This window comes from Pantherophis guttatus, chromosome 2 (assembly GCF_059756535.1).
Source record: "Pantherophis guttatus breed Tessera chromosome 2, ASM5975653v1, whole genome shotgun sequence".
Taxonomy (NCBI): Eukaryota; Metazoa; Chordata; class Lepidosauria; order Squamata; family Colubridae; genus Pantherophis; species Pantherophis guttatus.
The window spans coordinates 13,325,142-13,342,779 of NC_142064.1; the positions used below are offsets into that span (position 1 = coordinate 13,325,142).

The window sequence follows — 17,638 nt, forward strand, 5'->3', positions numbered from 1 at the left end:
GTGGGATGTTGCAACATAGGCATTGGTTGCCTATCTTGGTTTAGGTTTCCCAAGCAGTTGTTCTTTATTTTGTCGTCTTCTAGGGCCGAGCGGAAAAGATTGATGTCAACCAGGAGCCCTTTACTCATCCAGCTCCAGGGAACATACCAAAAACTTTCTTGGACGCCGTGAGGATTCTTCAGCCTTCTGCCATTATTGGTGAGAGTTTCAGGCAATTCCTAAGTTTTACTCATCTGAAAGTTTTGCTGCTTCTACTTCTACATTTCTGAGGTTGGAATTTCCAAATGTCTAAAGTGGTGTTTTTCAAACTTGGCAAGTTTAAGATATCTGGACTTCAACTTCCAGAATCCCCCAGCCGATATGGCTGACTAGGGAATTCTGGGAGTTGAAGTCCACACAAGTCCAATTGAAGTCCTGGCTGGGGAATTCTGGGAAGTGAAGTCCACCCATCGTAATCTTCCCAAGTTTGAAAAACGCTGGTCTAGACTTTAGAGCTGTGATGGCGAACCTATGGTACGTGTGTCACAGGTGGCACGCAAAGCCGTCTCTCTGGACACACCAGCCGTCGCCCAGCTGAGCTTCACTGTGCATGCACGCGCACCTCCCGCCGGCCAGCTGGTCTTCGGGTCTACCGTGCATGCACGGAGCCTTCCCCGATCTTCACAGTTTCTCCCCCCCCCAAGCGCGCAAGCTTTCTCCTGCATTTTTGCCGCCCATGCCTTCCCCGATCTCCGCATGTCCCATCCTCCGCAGGTGCCTCTCCATGGCAGAAATGCAGGACAATGTTAGCATGCACTGGGGGGAGAAACTGCGGAGATCAGGGAAGGCTCAGGCAGCAGAAATGCAGGAGAACCAACTTGGGAGCCAAAACGGGGGGGAGGGGGCACATGCACCGAAAATGTGCGCACATGCGCAGGGCCAGTGCACATGCAGGGGGGCGCTTGCATTGCATTTTGGGGGTTGCATTTTGTGCATTCGTGCGCATGCTTGCTTGCTTGCTTTGAGCACTCGGCACTAAAAAGTTTAACTATCACTGCTCTAGAGCCTTGCTGACTGCAGAAAAATGGACTTCTTTCCACTTTATTCTTTCTTTTTCCACTTGTAGTACAAGTAGGAGCTTGCACACAATTCAGGAAATGTGTGTTCTTGCAGTGGCCACACTCTGTCCAAATTTCTCAACACTTCAGGCTCTCTCTCTTTCCCCCCCTCCCCCCCCTCTCCCCCCCCCCCCCGGAGATTTATAGCTTGCAGCACTGTTAGGACAGCTCCTGCCTGGAAATATTAGGAATGTTTTCTTTGAGCCATGGTCTTATTTCCACTTTCAGGAGTTGCCGGGGCTGGGCGGCTGTTTTCTCATGATATCATCAAAGCGATGGCCGACATCAATCAGAGACCCATCATCTTTGCACTGAGTAACCCTACCGTAAAAGCAGAATGTACAGCCGAGGAGGCATATACACTAACAGACGTAAGCGAAAATTCTGAACAATTTTAGGCCGTGATGTTTCTTCTCCTGGGTTTCGCAGCTTGGCTCACTTGTTGGAGCTGCCTCAAGGAAGTCCTCTCTGTGACGGAGCTGCTCTCTCCCGTTACGATGCACTGAGGTCAGCTGATCTGGGGAGAGCTCATGATATGGATAGTCCTCGACCTACGACTACAATTGAGTGCAGATTTATGGTTTGTAAGTTGTGTGGCCTATTAAACGGGTCATGTGACCGCGCTTGACTTTATGATTTTTTTAAAAAGTTTTTTATTGATTTTACAACACAACATTCAGAACACAAACACATATGTGTTTCTTTTTCCATATCAGTTTCATTCCTCTTACTTTCTACTTTATACATTCCCCATTTTTCCCATCCTTTATTATCATTATCGTCCCTTTATATCTAATTTTATTCATTTACAATATTTTATACATTTGTGACATTCTCCTCTCTATCATTTCTTCACATTTACTTTCCCTAATCTCGAGCCAATCATACCACTTATTCCATACTTGATAGTATTCTGTATCTTCCTTTTCTTCTTTTATTTCTTTCGTTAATTTGTCCATCTCCGCACAGGCCAGAATTTTCTTAATTATTTCTTCCTCTGTTGGTACATTTTCGTTTTTCCAGGACTGTGCGTAGACTTTTCTTGCAGCTGTAATTATATGCAAAATCAAATATTGGGTTTCTTTACTGTAGGTTCTGTTTAACATCCCTAGTAAAAACATTTCTGTTTCAAGTCCACATTGTGGCCAATTATCTCTTCTGTCCAACTTCTAATTTTAGCCCAATATTTCTTTGCCTTAGGACATGTCCACCAGAGATGGTAATATGATTTTTTTTACAATTGTTAAGTGAATTTGTTGCCCGCAGTGGACATTTTTTTTTTTGTTGGAAACTAGAAGTAAACTCCTGTTTCTGACAAAAATAAATCGTAAATCTGGTCATGTGGCTGCAGGATGCCTCGACCCTGCTAGACTTTCATAAGACTCTAAAGCAGGGGTGAAATGCTCCCAGTTTGGACCGGATCGCCTGATCCGGTAGCGATGGAGGCGGGTGGTTCGGAGAACTGGTAGCAAAAATCCCTGCCCCCCCCCCATATCATCAGAGGCTTTTTTTTAACTTTTAAAAGCATTTTTTCTACCTCTGGCCGAAAAAATGCTTTTAAAAGTAAAAAAAATAAGCCTCTGATGATCGCGTGGCTCAGCTGGAATGGCTTTTAAAGCATTTCTTCTACAACCTCTTCGGAGGTTGTAGAAAAAATGCTTTAAAAGCTTCTGATGATTCCAGCTGAACTGCCTGATCGGCACAGGCTTTTTTTCTTTTAAATGCCTCTGACGATCCAAACTGAGTTGCCTGATCGGCGGAGGTATTTAAAAGAAAAAAAAAGCCTCTGACGATCAGGCAACTCAGCTGGGCTCATCAGAGCCTTTTGAAAGCATTTTTACAACCTCTTCACCGAAGAGGTTGCGGAAAAAATGGTTTTAAAAGTAAAAAAAAAAAAAAATTGGCCACACTCACCCAGTCACATTCCCCCCCCCCCACCAAGCCACCCCCACAGAACTGGTAGTAACAAATTTTAGATTTCACCGCTGCCCTAAAGCAGGGGTGAAATGCTACCGGTTCACACCGGTTCAGGAGAACTGGTAGTAAAAAAAAAGCTGCTGGTTGGTGTGAACCGATATTTCCAACGATCAGCTGTGCCACGCGATTTCAAATTGCTAGAAAGCAGGAAATCCTGTGCATGTACATGCGTATGCAGCGTGTGTTTGGCGCGCACCACGCCTGCGTGGGCAGCGAACCGGTGGCAAACGGGGGAGGATTTCACCACTGCCGTAAAGACATGTTTCCAGAAGTACCTTGACTCCTCTTTCTGTTTGACAGGGCCGTTGCCTATTTGCAAGCGGCAGTCCATTTGGGCCTGTGAAGCTGAGTGACGGCCGGTCCTTCATCCCAGGCCAGGGAAACAACGCCTATATTTTTCCAGGTAAAGCCTGGGAGTTCCTGCCTCGTTGATTTGGGTTTTTTTCAAGTTGCTTAAAAGTAGTGCAGATATGAAGCACCCCCAGAAGAACGAGCTCTACCTGATGTTAAGGTTACACGAATGGAAACCTGCAAGTCCCAAAGCAAAGCTTTACGGATCAAGACGCTAGGGAGGGTCCCTTCTGAGATGCTTGCCATTCCCACGTTCCTTCTGGCAGCTAAGCTGCCTCAGATCTGACTGTTACCGTGCCTGTCTCCCAAGGTCATTCCCACATACCATTAGATTCTCTTTGCACAGCACAATGTTATCTTTCCATAGCGATGCCTGCCTGAAATGTTCAGGGAGTTCAGCTCTAGGAAATCCATCCATCCTTCCTTCCTTCCTTCCTTCCTTCCTTCCTTCCTTCCTTCCTTCCTTCCTTCCTTCCTTCCTTCCTTCCTTCCCTCCCTCCCTCCCTCCCTCCCTCCCTCCCTCTCCCTTCTCCCCCTTCTCCTTCCTTCCCCCCTCCCTTCCATTTCCTTCCTTCTTTCCTTCCCCCTTCTCTCTCCTTCTCCTTCCTTTCTTTCCTTCCTTCCTTCCCTCCCTCCCTCCCTCCCTCCTTTCTTCCCCTCTCCTCCCTTCTCCCTACTTCTCCTTCCTTCCCTCCTTCCCTTCTCTCTCCTTCTCCTTCCTTTCTTTCCTTCCTTCCCTCCCTCCCTTTCTTCCCCTCTCCTCCCTTCTCCCCCTTCTCCTTCCTTCCCCCCTCCCTTCCATCTCCTTCCTTCCTTCCTTCCCCCCTTCTCTCTCCTTCTCCTTCCTTTCCTTCCCTCCCTCCCTCCCTCCTTTCTTCCCCTCTCCTCCCTTCTCCCTACTTCTCCTTCCTTCCCTCCTTCCCTTCCCTTCTCTCTCCTTCTCCTTCCTTTCTTTCCTTCCTTCCCTCCCTCCCTTTCTTCCCCTCTCCTCCCTTCTCCCTACTTCTCCTTCCTTCCTTCCCTCCTTCCCTTCTCTCTCCTTCTCCTTCCTTTCTTTCCTTCCTTCCCTCCCTCCCTTTCTTCCCCTCTCCTCCCTTCTCCCTACTTCTCCTTCCTTCCTTCCCTCCTTCCCTTCTCTCTCCTTCTCCTTCCTTTCTTTCCTTCCTTCCTTCCTTCCCTCACTCCCTCCTTTCTTCCCCTCTCCTCCCTTCTCCCTACTTCTCCTTCCTTCTCTCCCTCCCTCCTTCCTTCCCTCCCTCCTTCTTTCCCCTCTCTCTCCCTTCTCCTTCCTCCCTCCCTCCCTTTTCCCTCCTTCTCCTTCCTTTTTTCCTTCCTTCCTTCCTTTCCTCCTTCCCCTTCCTTCCTTCCTTCCTTCCTTCCTTCCTTCCTTCCTTCCTTCCTTCCTTCCTTCCTTCCTTCCTTCCTTTCTTTTCAGTAGAAATGGCTGTATCAGTAGAAAGATCCCTGTATCTTTCATTGAATTCTATTCCACAATAACTGCACTGCAGGCATCTTTTTTTAAAAAAATGAGATTTTAAAAGAATGCAGTTCAAAAGCTCTCGTGCTTATTGTAGAAAATATGCTTAATCTCACCATAAAAATTTTAGTTACCTGTAGTTTGCAAATGTTATCCCATTCCGTTTGTATGTTTCATATAGCAGGTACTAGGACGAATTGCTTTCTGTTTTAATAAATCTGCAATGGATCAGCTGATCTGACAGTGTATGATTCAATTCAGAATAAAATTCAGCACGGTGTCATGTAGGGCAAATAACAAATGCATTGACACATTCACGCAATACAAGTGCTACTTACCTATTTCTCTATATGTTGCGACACATGAAAAAGGGGGGGGGAGCTTGAATTGGGAGGGCACACTGCTGCTTTTGATCATCTGGAAGTTCTAGATTTGGTTCTCAGATTGAATCAATTGGTGGAAGGATCTAGTGAGGGTAAGATTACTGCAGAATCAGAGTCTGTAGGCCTCCAAATTCCACTTACTGGCAAGCCAGAGGAGGCAAGTGCTGGGACCTTCTTTGTGGGCTCCCAAGGGATTAGACTGATTCCTGTGGTAGATAGTGCTGGATTATAGCAACTTTTGGGTATGATTCTGCAGGGTAGCTCTTCTCTGCCTGACACCAGTGTGCCCAACTCTTTAGTTTTAGGTATCGTTGTTATGTTCCTCCTGTTGTTTGCTGTGCCCCAGTTTTCTAAAAGTTTTTACTCCATGTATGCTTTGCATCAGGGGTGGTATTTACTTACCTGTCAGCATTCTGATGCTGCCATAAAAAGACGAACCTTGACTTTTCACCTACTTATTTTCTCTGTAGATAATATCCCCTAGGAGATGGATGGGAGGGGGGAACATTCCTGTGGGGTGAGGTCAGAAGCTGGGGAGACTGACTTGGAAGATGGCCAATGAGAAGATGAGAATTGGGGAACGGAAAGGGAAGGGTTTGGGGGTCAGAGGGTTAGTATCGGCTATGACGAAGTCGGGGCCAGATCTGTCGTACTCAATAAATGGAATATTTCAGCAAAGATTAATTGTTTGGGAGTGCAATTTATTTGAGATGACATCGAAACCTGACATTACCTTTGCTACTGGTTTGCAAATGTGAGCAGGCGCCACCTCCGCGCATGCACAGAGCCTTTCGTGCATGCACAGAGCGTCAAAAACGGGATGTGATGATATCCAGGCGGGTAGGCGGAGCCTCCTGCAGCCGCCACTACCGGTTCTCCCAAGCCGGATAGAACCGGCTGAATACCACCCATTGCTTTGCATGAACCAAAAAAAATGATTGTTATCATTTAGAATCCTTCTCTGTATGTCGCAGGTGTGGCTCTTGCTGTTGTTCTGAGTAGCGTCCGGCACATCAGTGACAATGTTTTTTTGGAAGCTGCAAAGGTAAATGAAAAAGGTTGTTTCAATGGCAGTGTTTTTGGTGGATCGTACATCAGGCAGAATCAATCACCAATAGAAACCAAATTCAAACAAAAGCTCTGTATTAAAAAGTTAAGTTGCTTCTTCAACTTAATAAAAGCACCTTTGATTTCACTGCCTGATCAAAGGAAGGCTTTCTTCTCTAATTCTGGGTGCCCCAACTGTATAGTTAAGAGCTGTGGTGGCGCAGTGGTTAGAGTACAGTACTGCAGGCTACCTCTGTTGCCTGCCGGCTGCCTGCAATTTGACAGTTTGAATCTCACCAGGCTCAAAGGTTGACTCAGCCTTCCATCCTTCCGAGGTGGGTAAAATGAGGACCCAGATTGTTGGGGGCAATAAGCCGACTCTGTAAACTGCTTAGAGAGGGCTGGAAAGCACTAGTGCTATTGCTGGTGCTATTGCTACAGGGCCAGGATGGGAGGTCTACTCTTGGATAAAATGCCTTATTTTTCTCCTCCTTCCTTTTTTTGTCTTAAAAGACATTGTCCCAGCAGCTGAGTGAGGAAGAGCTGGCAGAGGGAAGACTCTATCCCACGCTTTCCAACATCAGAGAGGTGTCTATTAATATAGCTATAAGGGTAAGGACCAGTGGTGAAATCTAAAATTGGTTACTACCAGTTCTCTGGGCGTGGCTTGGTGGTGGTGGTGGGTAATGTGACTGGGTGAGCGTGGCCAATTTTTTAAAAAAACTTTTAAAACCATTTTTTCTACAACCTCTTCAGCGAAGAGGCTGCAAAAAAAAAATGCTTTCAAAAGGCTCTGACGATCCCAGCTGAGTTGCCTGATCGTCAGAGGCTTTTTTTTCTTTTAAATGCCTCTGCCGATCAGGCAACTCAGCTTGGATCATCAGGCATCGTCTTGGATCGTCAGCTTGGATCGTCAAACTCAGCTTGACGATCAGGCAAGTCAGCTTGGATTGTCAGAGGCATTTAAAAGAAAAAAAGCCTCTGATGATCGCGCGGCTCAGCTGGGCATGCGGGGGGGGGGGGGGACAGGGATTTTTGCTACCGGTTCTCCAAACTACCCGCCTCCATCGCTACCGGATCGGGCGATCCGGTCCGAACCGGGAGCATTTCACCCCTGGTAAGGACCCATTTCAGAAAACAAACAAACAAACCAAGAAATACAGATAGTCCTCAACATGCGACCACAATGGAGCCCTAGATTTCTGTTGCTGAGCAGGACCATTGCTAAGCGATTTGCCCCATTTTACGACCTTTCTTGCCACAGTTGTTAACCGAATCACCGCAGTTATTAAGTTAGCAAAACGGTTGTTAAGTGAATCTGGCTTCCCCATTCACTTTCCTTGCACTGAAAAAAAGTGACTTAGGACTGTTTTTCACACTTTTGTCAGTGCGTGGCAGCATCCCCATGATCACGCGATCAAAATCCGGCCGCTCGGCAACTGACTCGTATTGATGACCTATTGCCGTGTCCCAGGGTCACATGATCCCCTCTTGCAACCTTCTGACAAGCAGGAGGTCAATGGGGAAGCCAGGTTCATTTAACAACTGTGTTACCCACTTAACGACTGCAGTGATTCACTTAACAAATGTGGCAAGAACGGTCGTAAAATGGGGCCAAGCTCACTGATTGTCTCGCTTAGCAACAGAAACGTTGGGCTCCATTGTGGTCGTACGCCGAGGGCTACCTGCAATTTAAACTTTCCTTTTTCTTCCTTAGGTCATGGAATATTTATATGCCAATCACATGGCCTTCTATTACCCAGAGCCAGCAGACAAAACTCAGCACATACGATCGAGAATCTGGACTTCTGAGTATGAATCCTTTCTACCAGATTTGTATGACTGGCCAGTCTCATCGGACACAAGGCGTGCTTGAAATTCTGTTGGAAACCCCCCTGTCCAGAACAACATATGAAGTAGAACCGCCGAAGACCTAAAACTTTTCTTTTTGTGCTAAACTACAGAGCTGGGCGCCTCACCGACACTGGATTTACTCCCTAGATTGGACTTCCTCTCTTCTGAGGTGCATTCCTATGGACGGTTGGGTTGTCTGCAACAGAAATGAAATTTAATATATTTTCTATTTCTCCCGGGGGAAGCTAATTGAACAAATAAGGGAAAACCCTTAATTCTATTTTTTTTTTTTTTTAACTTTTGTTACTGGTCTGCGGTGTGATTAAGGTTTTTCTGTACTGTCTCGTGTATGACTGTAAACTGCATGGATTTACACCAAACAGATTAATTGAGAAGAGAATGTTAGTAAGTCAAGGAAAAGAGATTTGGCCTAGTCTCCCTCCCTCCCTTCCTTCTCCTTTTTCACAGGAGAAGCATCCAGAAATGCTGTCCTCCCTTTATAGTCTACAAAAAAAACCCACCCCTAAGTCTTCATTCTGCTGGGAGCATAAATGGATGACCAAATTACTCCCATCCCATTTTTATACTGGTTCTGCCTTTCTGCAGCCTTGGTGGTTCCTGTAACTGCCCTTACGTGCTGAATTTTGTAGCATGAATCACACAAAGCCAGATTTACCGAAAGGAGAGGCTGTCCTGCTTCCTTACAGGCTGGATTCGAACATACAATTCTGTCTTCCTTAGCTCTACATTTTCTTCCTGTCTGGGAAAAATCAATCATGGTCAGCACGCAATGCTGCCATCTCCTGGATCTGTGTGTGTCTGTCTATGTGCTCACATTCTGCACTTGAATAATTCAGCTTTGATAGTGGAACTTGCTGCATATCATTTCCCTGGCATTTGTTATATAGATGGGCTATTTTCCCCCCCTTTCTCTTTGTCTTTTTCAAGGTTTTGTTATTGTTGTTGTTCATGCTTAAACCGTAACACTCCTGAACTTAATGATGGCTGCTTTCCTCCCAGGTCTCTGTCCCATGGATCTAATAATTAGGGGGGGATGGAATGTGTGCCTTGTTGCACCCCATCCTATGCCCGAAACCAGTGATGCTGAACCTTTTTTGGCACTGAGTGTCGAAAAGGGAATGTGCGCGTGTGCGATCGTCTGGACTGCAACCCGGAAGAGGAGCTGCCCAGGGTACATGCACGCGGCCAAAAATGAACTTCCAGTTTCTGCCACATGTACGCGGGCCAGCCAGGTAGTGTTCCGGGGTTTTGGCACGCATGAGTGCGTGATGATCAGCTGGCTGGCGCTCACGCAGGAAAACGGAAGATCAGCTCTTCCAGTTTCCAGTACTGCAGCAGACAAAAAGTCCAGCTGATCATTGTTCGCGTACGCACACCAGAAACCCAGAAGAGGAACGGGCGACACCGCGAATGCCCAGGCGACATATGGCTCTGCGTGCCACTTTGGCATGCATGCCATAGGTTCGCTATCATGGCCCTAAACTAAAGTTTCTCAATCTTAATCATTTTAAGATGTGCGAATTTCTATCCCAGAATTCCCCAGCCAGCATGCCTTAAAACAGGCAAGATTGAGAAACATTGCCCTAAAAAAAAGCAGATGGCACTCCAATAAAAAAATGATTTCTTTTTATCTCCAGGTAACCCAAAGGTGCTTTTTTTAGGTGGCAACTAGATTTTCTTGTTTTGTCTTTTTCACTTGTCATCCAAGAAGCCGCTTCAGCTCTGACAGGATAGTGGGGAACGGAAGGAATTAATATTCCTTGCAGACAGCTGGTCATCTGCATCCTTTTAGAGGGTCGTTGAAGAACTTGGAGGTTTACCTTTGTCTTCAGGGTCACCTGAGTGGTGCTCCTGGTTCCTGTGGTCTGCAATTTGGATGAGAAGCGAAAAAATAAGAAAGTCCAGTTGCCTCCTGAAAAAGCACCTTTGGGACAACCATGACCTGGATGACTGGGAATCTCTACAGATCTCCAGGTAACTTGGTTTGTGACACACATATTATATATGTCAGATCTGGGATCTTTTTACCATTTGTTTATTTATTTATTTGTCCGGTTGCCTTACCCTGTTTCTGGGAATCTGTTAACGATATAAGAGCTGCCCTCTTGGATAAGGTCAAATCCTCAATTTGCCTGTCCAATAATTTTTTTAAAAAAAATGTCGACAGTGATAGCATCTCCATTTCCTCCCAATTAAATTCTACAGACTGCGCTTGTCTGCTAGGGAAGCCTGCTACTTGGATACAACATGAAAAAGTGGATGGTTTGACTTTTATTTTGTTTTATTCATCGGGGAATGCAAGCCCGATGTGAACGTCCCTAAGAGAAATGCAGCATTTTGACTTGAAATGATAATGAAGGGAGATGGTCTCAAAATGGTCTCTTTGCTGTCTGAGAGAAACTTCGGTTGAGCAAAAGGATTTCCATGTGGGTGCTTGACATATTCCTGCCATCTTTTCACCATAATTGGAAGTCATACCTTGTGCCTCTTAAAGTAAATTCATCCTGCGATCTTAAGAACGGGTCCAGTTTTCAGAGAGCAGGATGAATTTTCATATTATTTTGGCACCTGGAACATTCTCAGACCGGCTGACTAAGATTGCGTCTGGATTCAAATTTGGAATTGTAGTTTCGGCACACCTAGGCCAGCAGCTTGAGGAAGACTAGGTGAGACTGCACAATTCAACTCTTGTGTGATAACTATTGAGAAACATTATAACCTTGTTTTATTGGGCCCGACGAAAATATTTTGTAATAGACGTTCACCTGAATCGCAGGTTGTTGGTTTTTTTTCCCCCAGTTTGGTTAATCGGGAAAGGACTGAGTGATGTTACACGCCTGTCTTGTTTTTTCAGAAAAGTGTCCTGGGCTATTAGCAATGTTTGTTTGTTCGTTTTCCTTTTCTGTATAATGTAGAAATACCGGCGAAACTGTACCGTTTTTATCTAGGGCGCTTCAAAAGTTGCCTTACATCAGTTGTACCTGCCCAAAGGGATGGTGTCTATTTGTAATGTAAGAAAACGTAAGAAATAATATGGGGTACTTTGTTACTCAGCTTTTAACATCCTTCAAAGGCTTTGTCTCAGAAATAATTGGGAAAGAATGTTGAATTCCGCTTCAAGAGGTCTTTTCTTCAAGAGGTTCTCTTTCTGCTTTCATGGTTTTACACTCATGTACTTGTGGAAGATACTTGCACGCTCTCATGAAAAGATGTCCTAATGGTCCAAGAAATGAACATGGGTTGTGTAGTTGACCAGTGCCTGAGTAAACTATATGGGCTCATGATGTCCCTCAAGATAGTACATATGATTTAGATCAGGGGTCTCCAACCTTGGCAACTTTAAGACTTGTGGACTTCAACTCCCAGAGTTCCTCAGCCAGCTTTGCTTTGCTGAGGAACTCTGGGAGTTGAAGTCCACAAGTCTTAAAGTTGCCAAGCTTGGAGACCCCTGATTTAGATGAATTCATAATGACTTTCTACTTGTGAGTGGGAATTTATACTAGAAAGCACTGGCAGTATTTGCTAGACTGTACAATTCAGTATAAATTCAAGCAAAATAATATTTTATCCCATATACTATATCTACAAAGTTCTCAGTCGGGTTGGACTGCGCCATCAACAATGTTGGTCCTGGGATTTTAAGAGTCAAAGCCCAAATCATCTAAAGGAGGTTGAAGTTTAAGAAAGGCCCTGAATGCCTCAATACTCAAAATAACTTTAGCAAAAGATAGCTATCTGCAGTTTTTAATTGGTATAATTGGTTTTAAACATACAGTCTGTGAGCAGTCTATAAACGGTGCTTCTCGGCCTTGTCAACTTCTAAGTCATGTGGACTTCAATTCCCAGAATTCCCCAGCCATGCAGAAGTCTGGGAGTTGAAGTCCATATGTCTTAAAAAGTAGTCAAGGATGAGAAGGACAGCTTGTATAAATTATGTACCATAGGTAGTTGGCTGAATTTGAGTAAAGTACATGATTTAAATATTTTTAAATATTAGGTTCAGACGTATCTCTTGTTGACCGATACGTTTCAAGACGTACGAATTCCTACAGCAAGAGAAGTCTGCTTCGAAATGTTCCTTCCAGTTCCACATGCCATAGGAGATTATTATTATTATTTATTAAGTAGTAGGGGTTTTCAAATGCTAAATGCTCAGGACATACAAATGTCATGTGTATGTATGTTAGAAGTTTTTCATTTTAATCACAGTTTTCAGTTTTTAATCGCAAGATTCTTTTTGGGGCACTTAACCTTGTATGAGCTTCTTTTAGTCAAATTTGTAATAATACATTTTTATTGTAAACTACCCAAATTGGCAGTATAAAAATGTGATAAATAAAAAAAAAAATTATGGACAAATACCATCTTTCTCTCCAACCCCCAATTTAGAGGTACTGTAATTTAGAAAATAACATAATATCACTTTGAGGGAACTTGATGAATAAATAACTGCCAAATTCTGCATTTTATCTTCTTCTTAGGAAACACTTTAGGAAAACTTTTGTGCTGTTTAAAAGTTGTTTTTTAATTGAAAACATGTTCCCTTGCAAATGTATTCTCATTTGAAAAAAATGGACATCCTGTCTATTCCATTCAGTTGATTTTATTTTGTTTGGGCCTCAAACGTGGTTTTATTTTTAGCACTTTTGATTTTTTTTTTATGACGACAACTGATGCTGCGAGCTGCTTTTAACTTTCAACAGCTGTGTTGAAGGATCCCCCTTGAGACCTCTGAGTATGATGGAAAATGAACGCCAATCCGAAGGAAGGGATAATTTTTTTTTTTTTTGGTAAATGTCACAATTTGGAATTTTGAATCCAAGAAGCTGGGTGGAGTTGGAGAGGAACTTAGCCGACTAGTAAACTTGGTTTAAAATCTCCTTTAGCATCATTATATCTAGTTCAGTGAAGAACTTGTTCACGCAAGCTGGAAACCAATAAGGCCATGTTTCGGAAGTTCCTGTATGGACTTCAACTCCCAGAAGTTCCTGTATGGACTTCAACTCCCAGAATTCCCCAGCCAGCCCTGCTGGCTGGGGAATTCTGGGAGTTGAAGTCCACATACCTTCAAGTGGCTACGGTTGAGAATCACTGTTATAGGTGAATAAAGACAAATGCTTCAGATCTCTTGCTTATAGTCTTGAAAACGTGAACAGGGAATAATGACATCCTGGTTAATGCTGATTAAGTAACGTGTAGATTCCATTGATTATTCTATCACATAAAACATTTTCCTTCTTTATCTGCTGCAACCGGATGACTGTAATTTTGAGAATGTGACTTCACGCAGGATTGCTGGATGCAGGAGGCTGGTCTAAATCCTCTCGGAAGGGAATTTAAAGCAAATTATGCCTTGGTGGGGGGTATTTCTCCCAACTCTCAGGATCTTAAATTCCCCATCCCGCCCCCAGAATATTGTTTATTGCAAAGGAAGCCTTGGAAATTACACACACTTTGTTTCTAAGCTGCAAATGTTTTGATAATGTTGTAATTGTACCAAGAGACGAGCTGTGGTTTTGTCTATTTTCATAGTAAAAGCTTTTCCTTTTTGCCTACAGTTATGTGTGCAGTTGTTGTTGTTTTTTGCTGAGTTGCACACAAGCCTCTTTTCAACTACAGCAAACACTCCTGCCGGAGTTGGTGGGTTATGTAGTTCCCAACAGCTCTGTAACAGTGGTGAAATCCTCGGAGGTTTGCCACCAGTTCGCTGTGTGCGGTGCGCGCTAAACACACACTGCGCGCATGCACAGTGCACACCAAACACGTGCTTTGTGTGCATATGCAGTGCATGCCAAATGCATGCTGTGCACACACATGCATAGTACGCATTCATGCTTTGCGCACATGTGCACCGCATGCGCTACCATGCAGCGCAGAAAAAGGCTTAACAAGGTAAGTAGAACAGCGAGGGGGGAAACAGCTGTGCTGTGCGATTCAGATTCACTAGAAAGAAGGATTTCCTGCTTTCTAGCCAATATAAATTGCACAGCACAGCTGATTGTTGGAAATACCAGTTCAGACGAACTGGTAGCATTTTTTATTACCGGTTCACCTGAACCGGTGCGAACCAGTAACATTTCATCCCTGCTCTGGAAGAATCCAAAGTTAGGAAGAAGTTGCATTAGTAGAATTTCTAGATAGCTGTTCAGCTTCTGATATCGCCACATCCTGGATCAGCACAAAGTAAAGGATAGTGAAGCCTAAGTGGATATGGCAGGAAAGATATGCAGATAGTCCTCAACTTATAACAGTTCATTTAGTGACTGTTCAAAGTTAAAACGGCACTGAAAGAAGTGACTTATGACTGTTTTCCTCATTTCATTTCATTTTCATTTTATTAGATTTATATATCGCCCTACTCCTGAAGGACCCAGGGCAGTGAACAGCCAGAAAGATAAAACACACAAACTACAAAATTTAAAAGACAATATAAAAACCCATTAAATAATTTGGCCCAAAAGAATTTAAAACACCCCTAATGTTTTAAAACCAACTTTAAAAGTTACAGTTAAAAGGGAGGTTAGGCCAGGCCAGCCTGTTGAAATAAATAGGTCTTGAGGGCACGGCGGAATGTGTGTAAATCCGGGGTCCTCCGTATCTCCGGGGGGAGCTCATTCCAGATAGCAGGTGCCCCCACAGAGGAGGCTCTCCCCCTGGGGGCCGCCAGTAGACACTGTTTGGCCGACGGCACCCTGAGGAGCCCCTCTCTATGTGCACGTACTGGCCGGTGAGAGGCTATTGGTGGCAGAAGGTGGTCCCGTAAGTACCCTGGTCCTAAGCCATGGAGCGCTCTAAAGGTGGTAACCAAAACCTTGAAGTGCACCCAGAAGACCACCCGGAGCCAGTGCAGCTTGCACAGGAGAGGTGTCACATGGGAACACCATGTCGCTCCCATAACCACCCGCGCGGCCGCACTCTGAACCAGCTGGAGCCTCCGGGTGCTCCTCAAGGGGAGCCCCATGTAGAGAGCATTACAGTAGTCCAGGCGGGAAGTGACGAGGGCATGAGTGACCGTGCAAAGGAGTCCCGATCCAGAAAGGGATGCAACTGGCATAATCGCAAATGGCGATTATCTGACGACACAATAAGAGTGGCAAAATAATTACATTTTGCCGCTTTTATCGCCACTAAGTAAGTCTTAATATGAGACCTTACCAGTGTTTGGTCGGCTTCAGAAAGGCTTTCCCTCCAACTGCTCTCCAGGCGTCTTCCAGCCCTTCATCTCCCTCAGCTCCTTGGTAAACCAAGGAGCCAGGTGAGACCGGCGCCGGGTCAGAGGCCGCAAAGGCATGACCCGATCCAAAGCTCCAGCAGCCGCCCTATTCCAGGCGGCCACTAGGTCTTCAGTCGAGGCGTGAGCCAGAGCCTCAGGGAATGGCCCAAGCTCCGTCTGGAACCTATCAGGTTCCATCAGGCACCTGGGGCGGAACCATCTCATCGGTTCCGCCTCCCTGCGGCGGGGTATGGTGGTTCAAAGGTCAAAGCGAAGGAGGGAGTGATCCGACCATGACAAGGGCTCAATCGTTATATCCCCTATCTCAAGATCACTCATCCACTGACCAGAGACAAAAACCAGGTCCAGCATGTTTCCCCCCGTGTGAGTAGGGCCATGAACTAACTGGGTCAGGTCCACAGCCATCATGGAAGCCATGAACTCCTGAGCTGCCTCAGACATCTCACTGATGGATGGCAGGTTAAAATCCCTCTCACAATCCTCACAGCCATTGCAGTATCCTTATGCTGATCAAAATTCACTCTTGGCAATTGACTCACATTTATGACGGTTGCAGCATCCCGGGGGGGTCATGTAATCACTTTTCCTGACCTTCTGATAAGCAAAGTGAATGGGGAAGCCTGATTCACTTAACAACCAAGTTACTCACTTAACAATTGCAGTCATTCACTTAACAACTGAGGCAAGGAAGCTCATAAAATGGAGGCAAACTCACTTAACAAGTGTCTCACTTAGCAGAAATTTGGGAATCAATTGTGGCCGTAAGTCGAGAACTATCTGTACATGCCCAGTGTTCTCAGTGGCTGCAAAATTCCTAATGACCATGAAAAGGTGGCAAAGGGCCTTTCCTGTACAGATAGTCCTAAATTTAGGGCCAGAATTGGGGCCAGAATTTCCATTGCTAAGCCAGGCGATTGTTAAATGTGTCTCACCCAATTTTAGGATCTTTTTGTCACAGTTGTTACGTTAATCACTGCGGGTATTAAATGAATTGTGCAGCCATTAATTAAATTTAGCTTCCCCCATTGACTTTGCTTGTTGGAAACCGTCTGGGAAGGTCTCAAATAGTGATCCCATGACCCCCGGGATGCTGCAACCCTCTTAATACACGGCAGTTGCCAAGCATCCAAATTTTGACCACATGACCATGGGGACTGTGTGACAGTCATGTGAGGGCCAGGCAGAAATCACTTTTTTTCAGTGCCATTATAATAGTGTTGGCGAACCTTTTTGACCCCGAGTGCCGAAATGGGGGCGCGCACCAGAAATCGGAAGAGCAGCCACCGGGTGCGCATGCGCGTGCCGGGAAGATGATCTTTCAGTTTGTGGCGTGTGCATGCGCATCGGCCATCCTGTCTTCTGATTTCTGGCATGCATGTGTGTGTGAAGGACATCTGGCAGTTGCGCATGCGCGTGCTGGAAACTGGAAAATCATCTTCCTGGCGTGCACATGCGGATCAGGCAGCTGCTGTTCCAGTTTCTGCTGCTCCTGCACGCGTGAAGACCAGCCGGCTGGCGCTCCGAAACCCAGAAAAGCAACGGGCGATAGTTCGCATGCCCGGAGAGATGGCTCTGTGTGCTACTTCTGGCACGTGTGCCATAGGTTCGCCATCACGGCACTATAACTTTGAAATGAATGGTTGCAAGTTGAGGAGTACTATACCCGTATTTCTGCTGCCATCTACTCGTAGTTCCAATTGTTGCAGCCCAGATATGGTAGCAGTAGCTGTGTTTCCCAACCTGACCCACTTTCAAGAAGTGTGGACTTCAACTTCCAGAATGCCCCAGCCAGCATGGCCGTTGCTAAGCATTCTGGGTGTTGAAGTCCACAGGTCTCAAAATTGCCAAGGTTGGGAAATGCTACTATAGCTTAAAACGGGTGAAACCCGCCCAGTTCAGACCGGATTGCCCGATCCGGTAACGATGGCGGTGGGTGGTTCAGAGAACCGGTCGCAAAAATTCCTGCGCACCCCCCCCATGCCCATGCCCAGCTGAGCCACACGATCATCAGAGGCTTTTTTTTTTTTACTTTTAAAAGCATTTTTTCTATAACCTCTTCCGATGAAAAAATGCTTTTAAAAGTTTTAAAAAAAGTCTCCGATGATCGCGCGGCTCAGCTGGGATCATCAGAGGCTTTTCAAAGCATTTTTTTCCTGCAACCTCTTGGCCAAACAGGTGGTAAAAAAAAAATGCTTTG

General features: G+C 45.3%; 1 protein-coding gene across 1 annotated transcript in view; it reads left to right on the forward strand.

Annotated features, from left to right (window-relative positions):
* Window positions 1–12,669, forward strand: part of ME2 (malic enzyme 2) — a 51,850-nt gene extending 39,181 nt beyond the window's left edge. The window contains exons 11-16 of the mRNA XM_060690750.2: window positions 84–198; window positions 1,326–1,468; window positions 3,375–3,477; window positions 6,260–6,330; window positions 6,846–6,944; window positions 8,050–12,669. Of these exons, the coding sequence (XP_060546733.2) occupies window positions 84–198; window positions 1,326–1,468; window positions 3,375–3,477; window positions 6,260–6,330; window positions 6,846–6,944; window positions 8,050–8,208 (690 nt within the window). The 3' untranslated portion in view covers window positions 8,209–12,669. The remainder of the gene's footprint in view (window positions 1–83; window positions 199–1,325; window positions 1,469–3,374; window positions 3,478–6,259; window positions 6,331–6,845; window positions 6,945–8,049) is intronic.
* The last annotated feature ends 4,969 nt before the right edge of the window (window positions 12,670–17,638 follow it).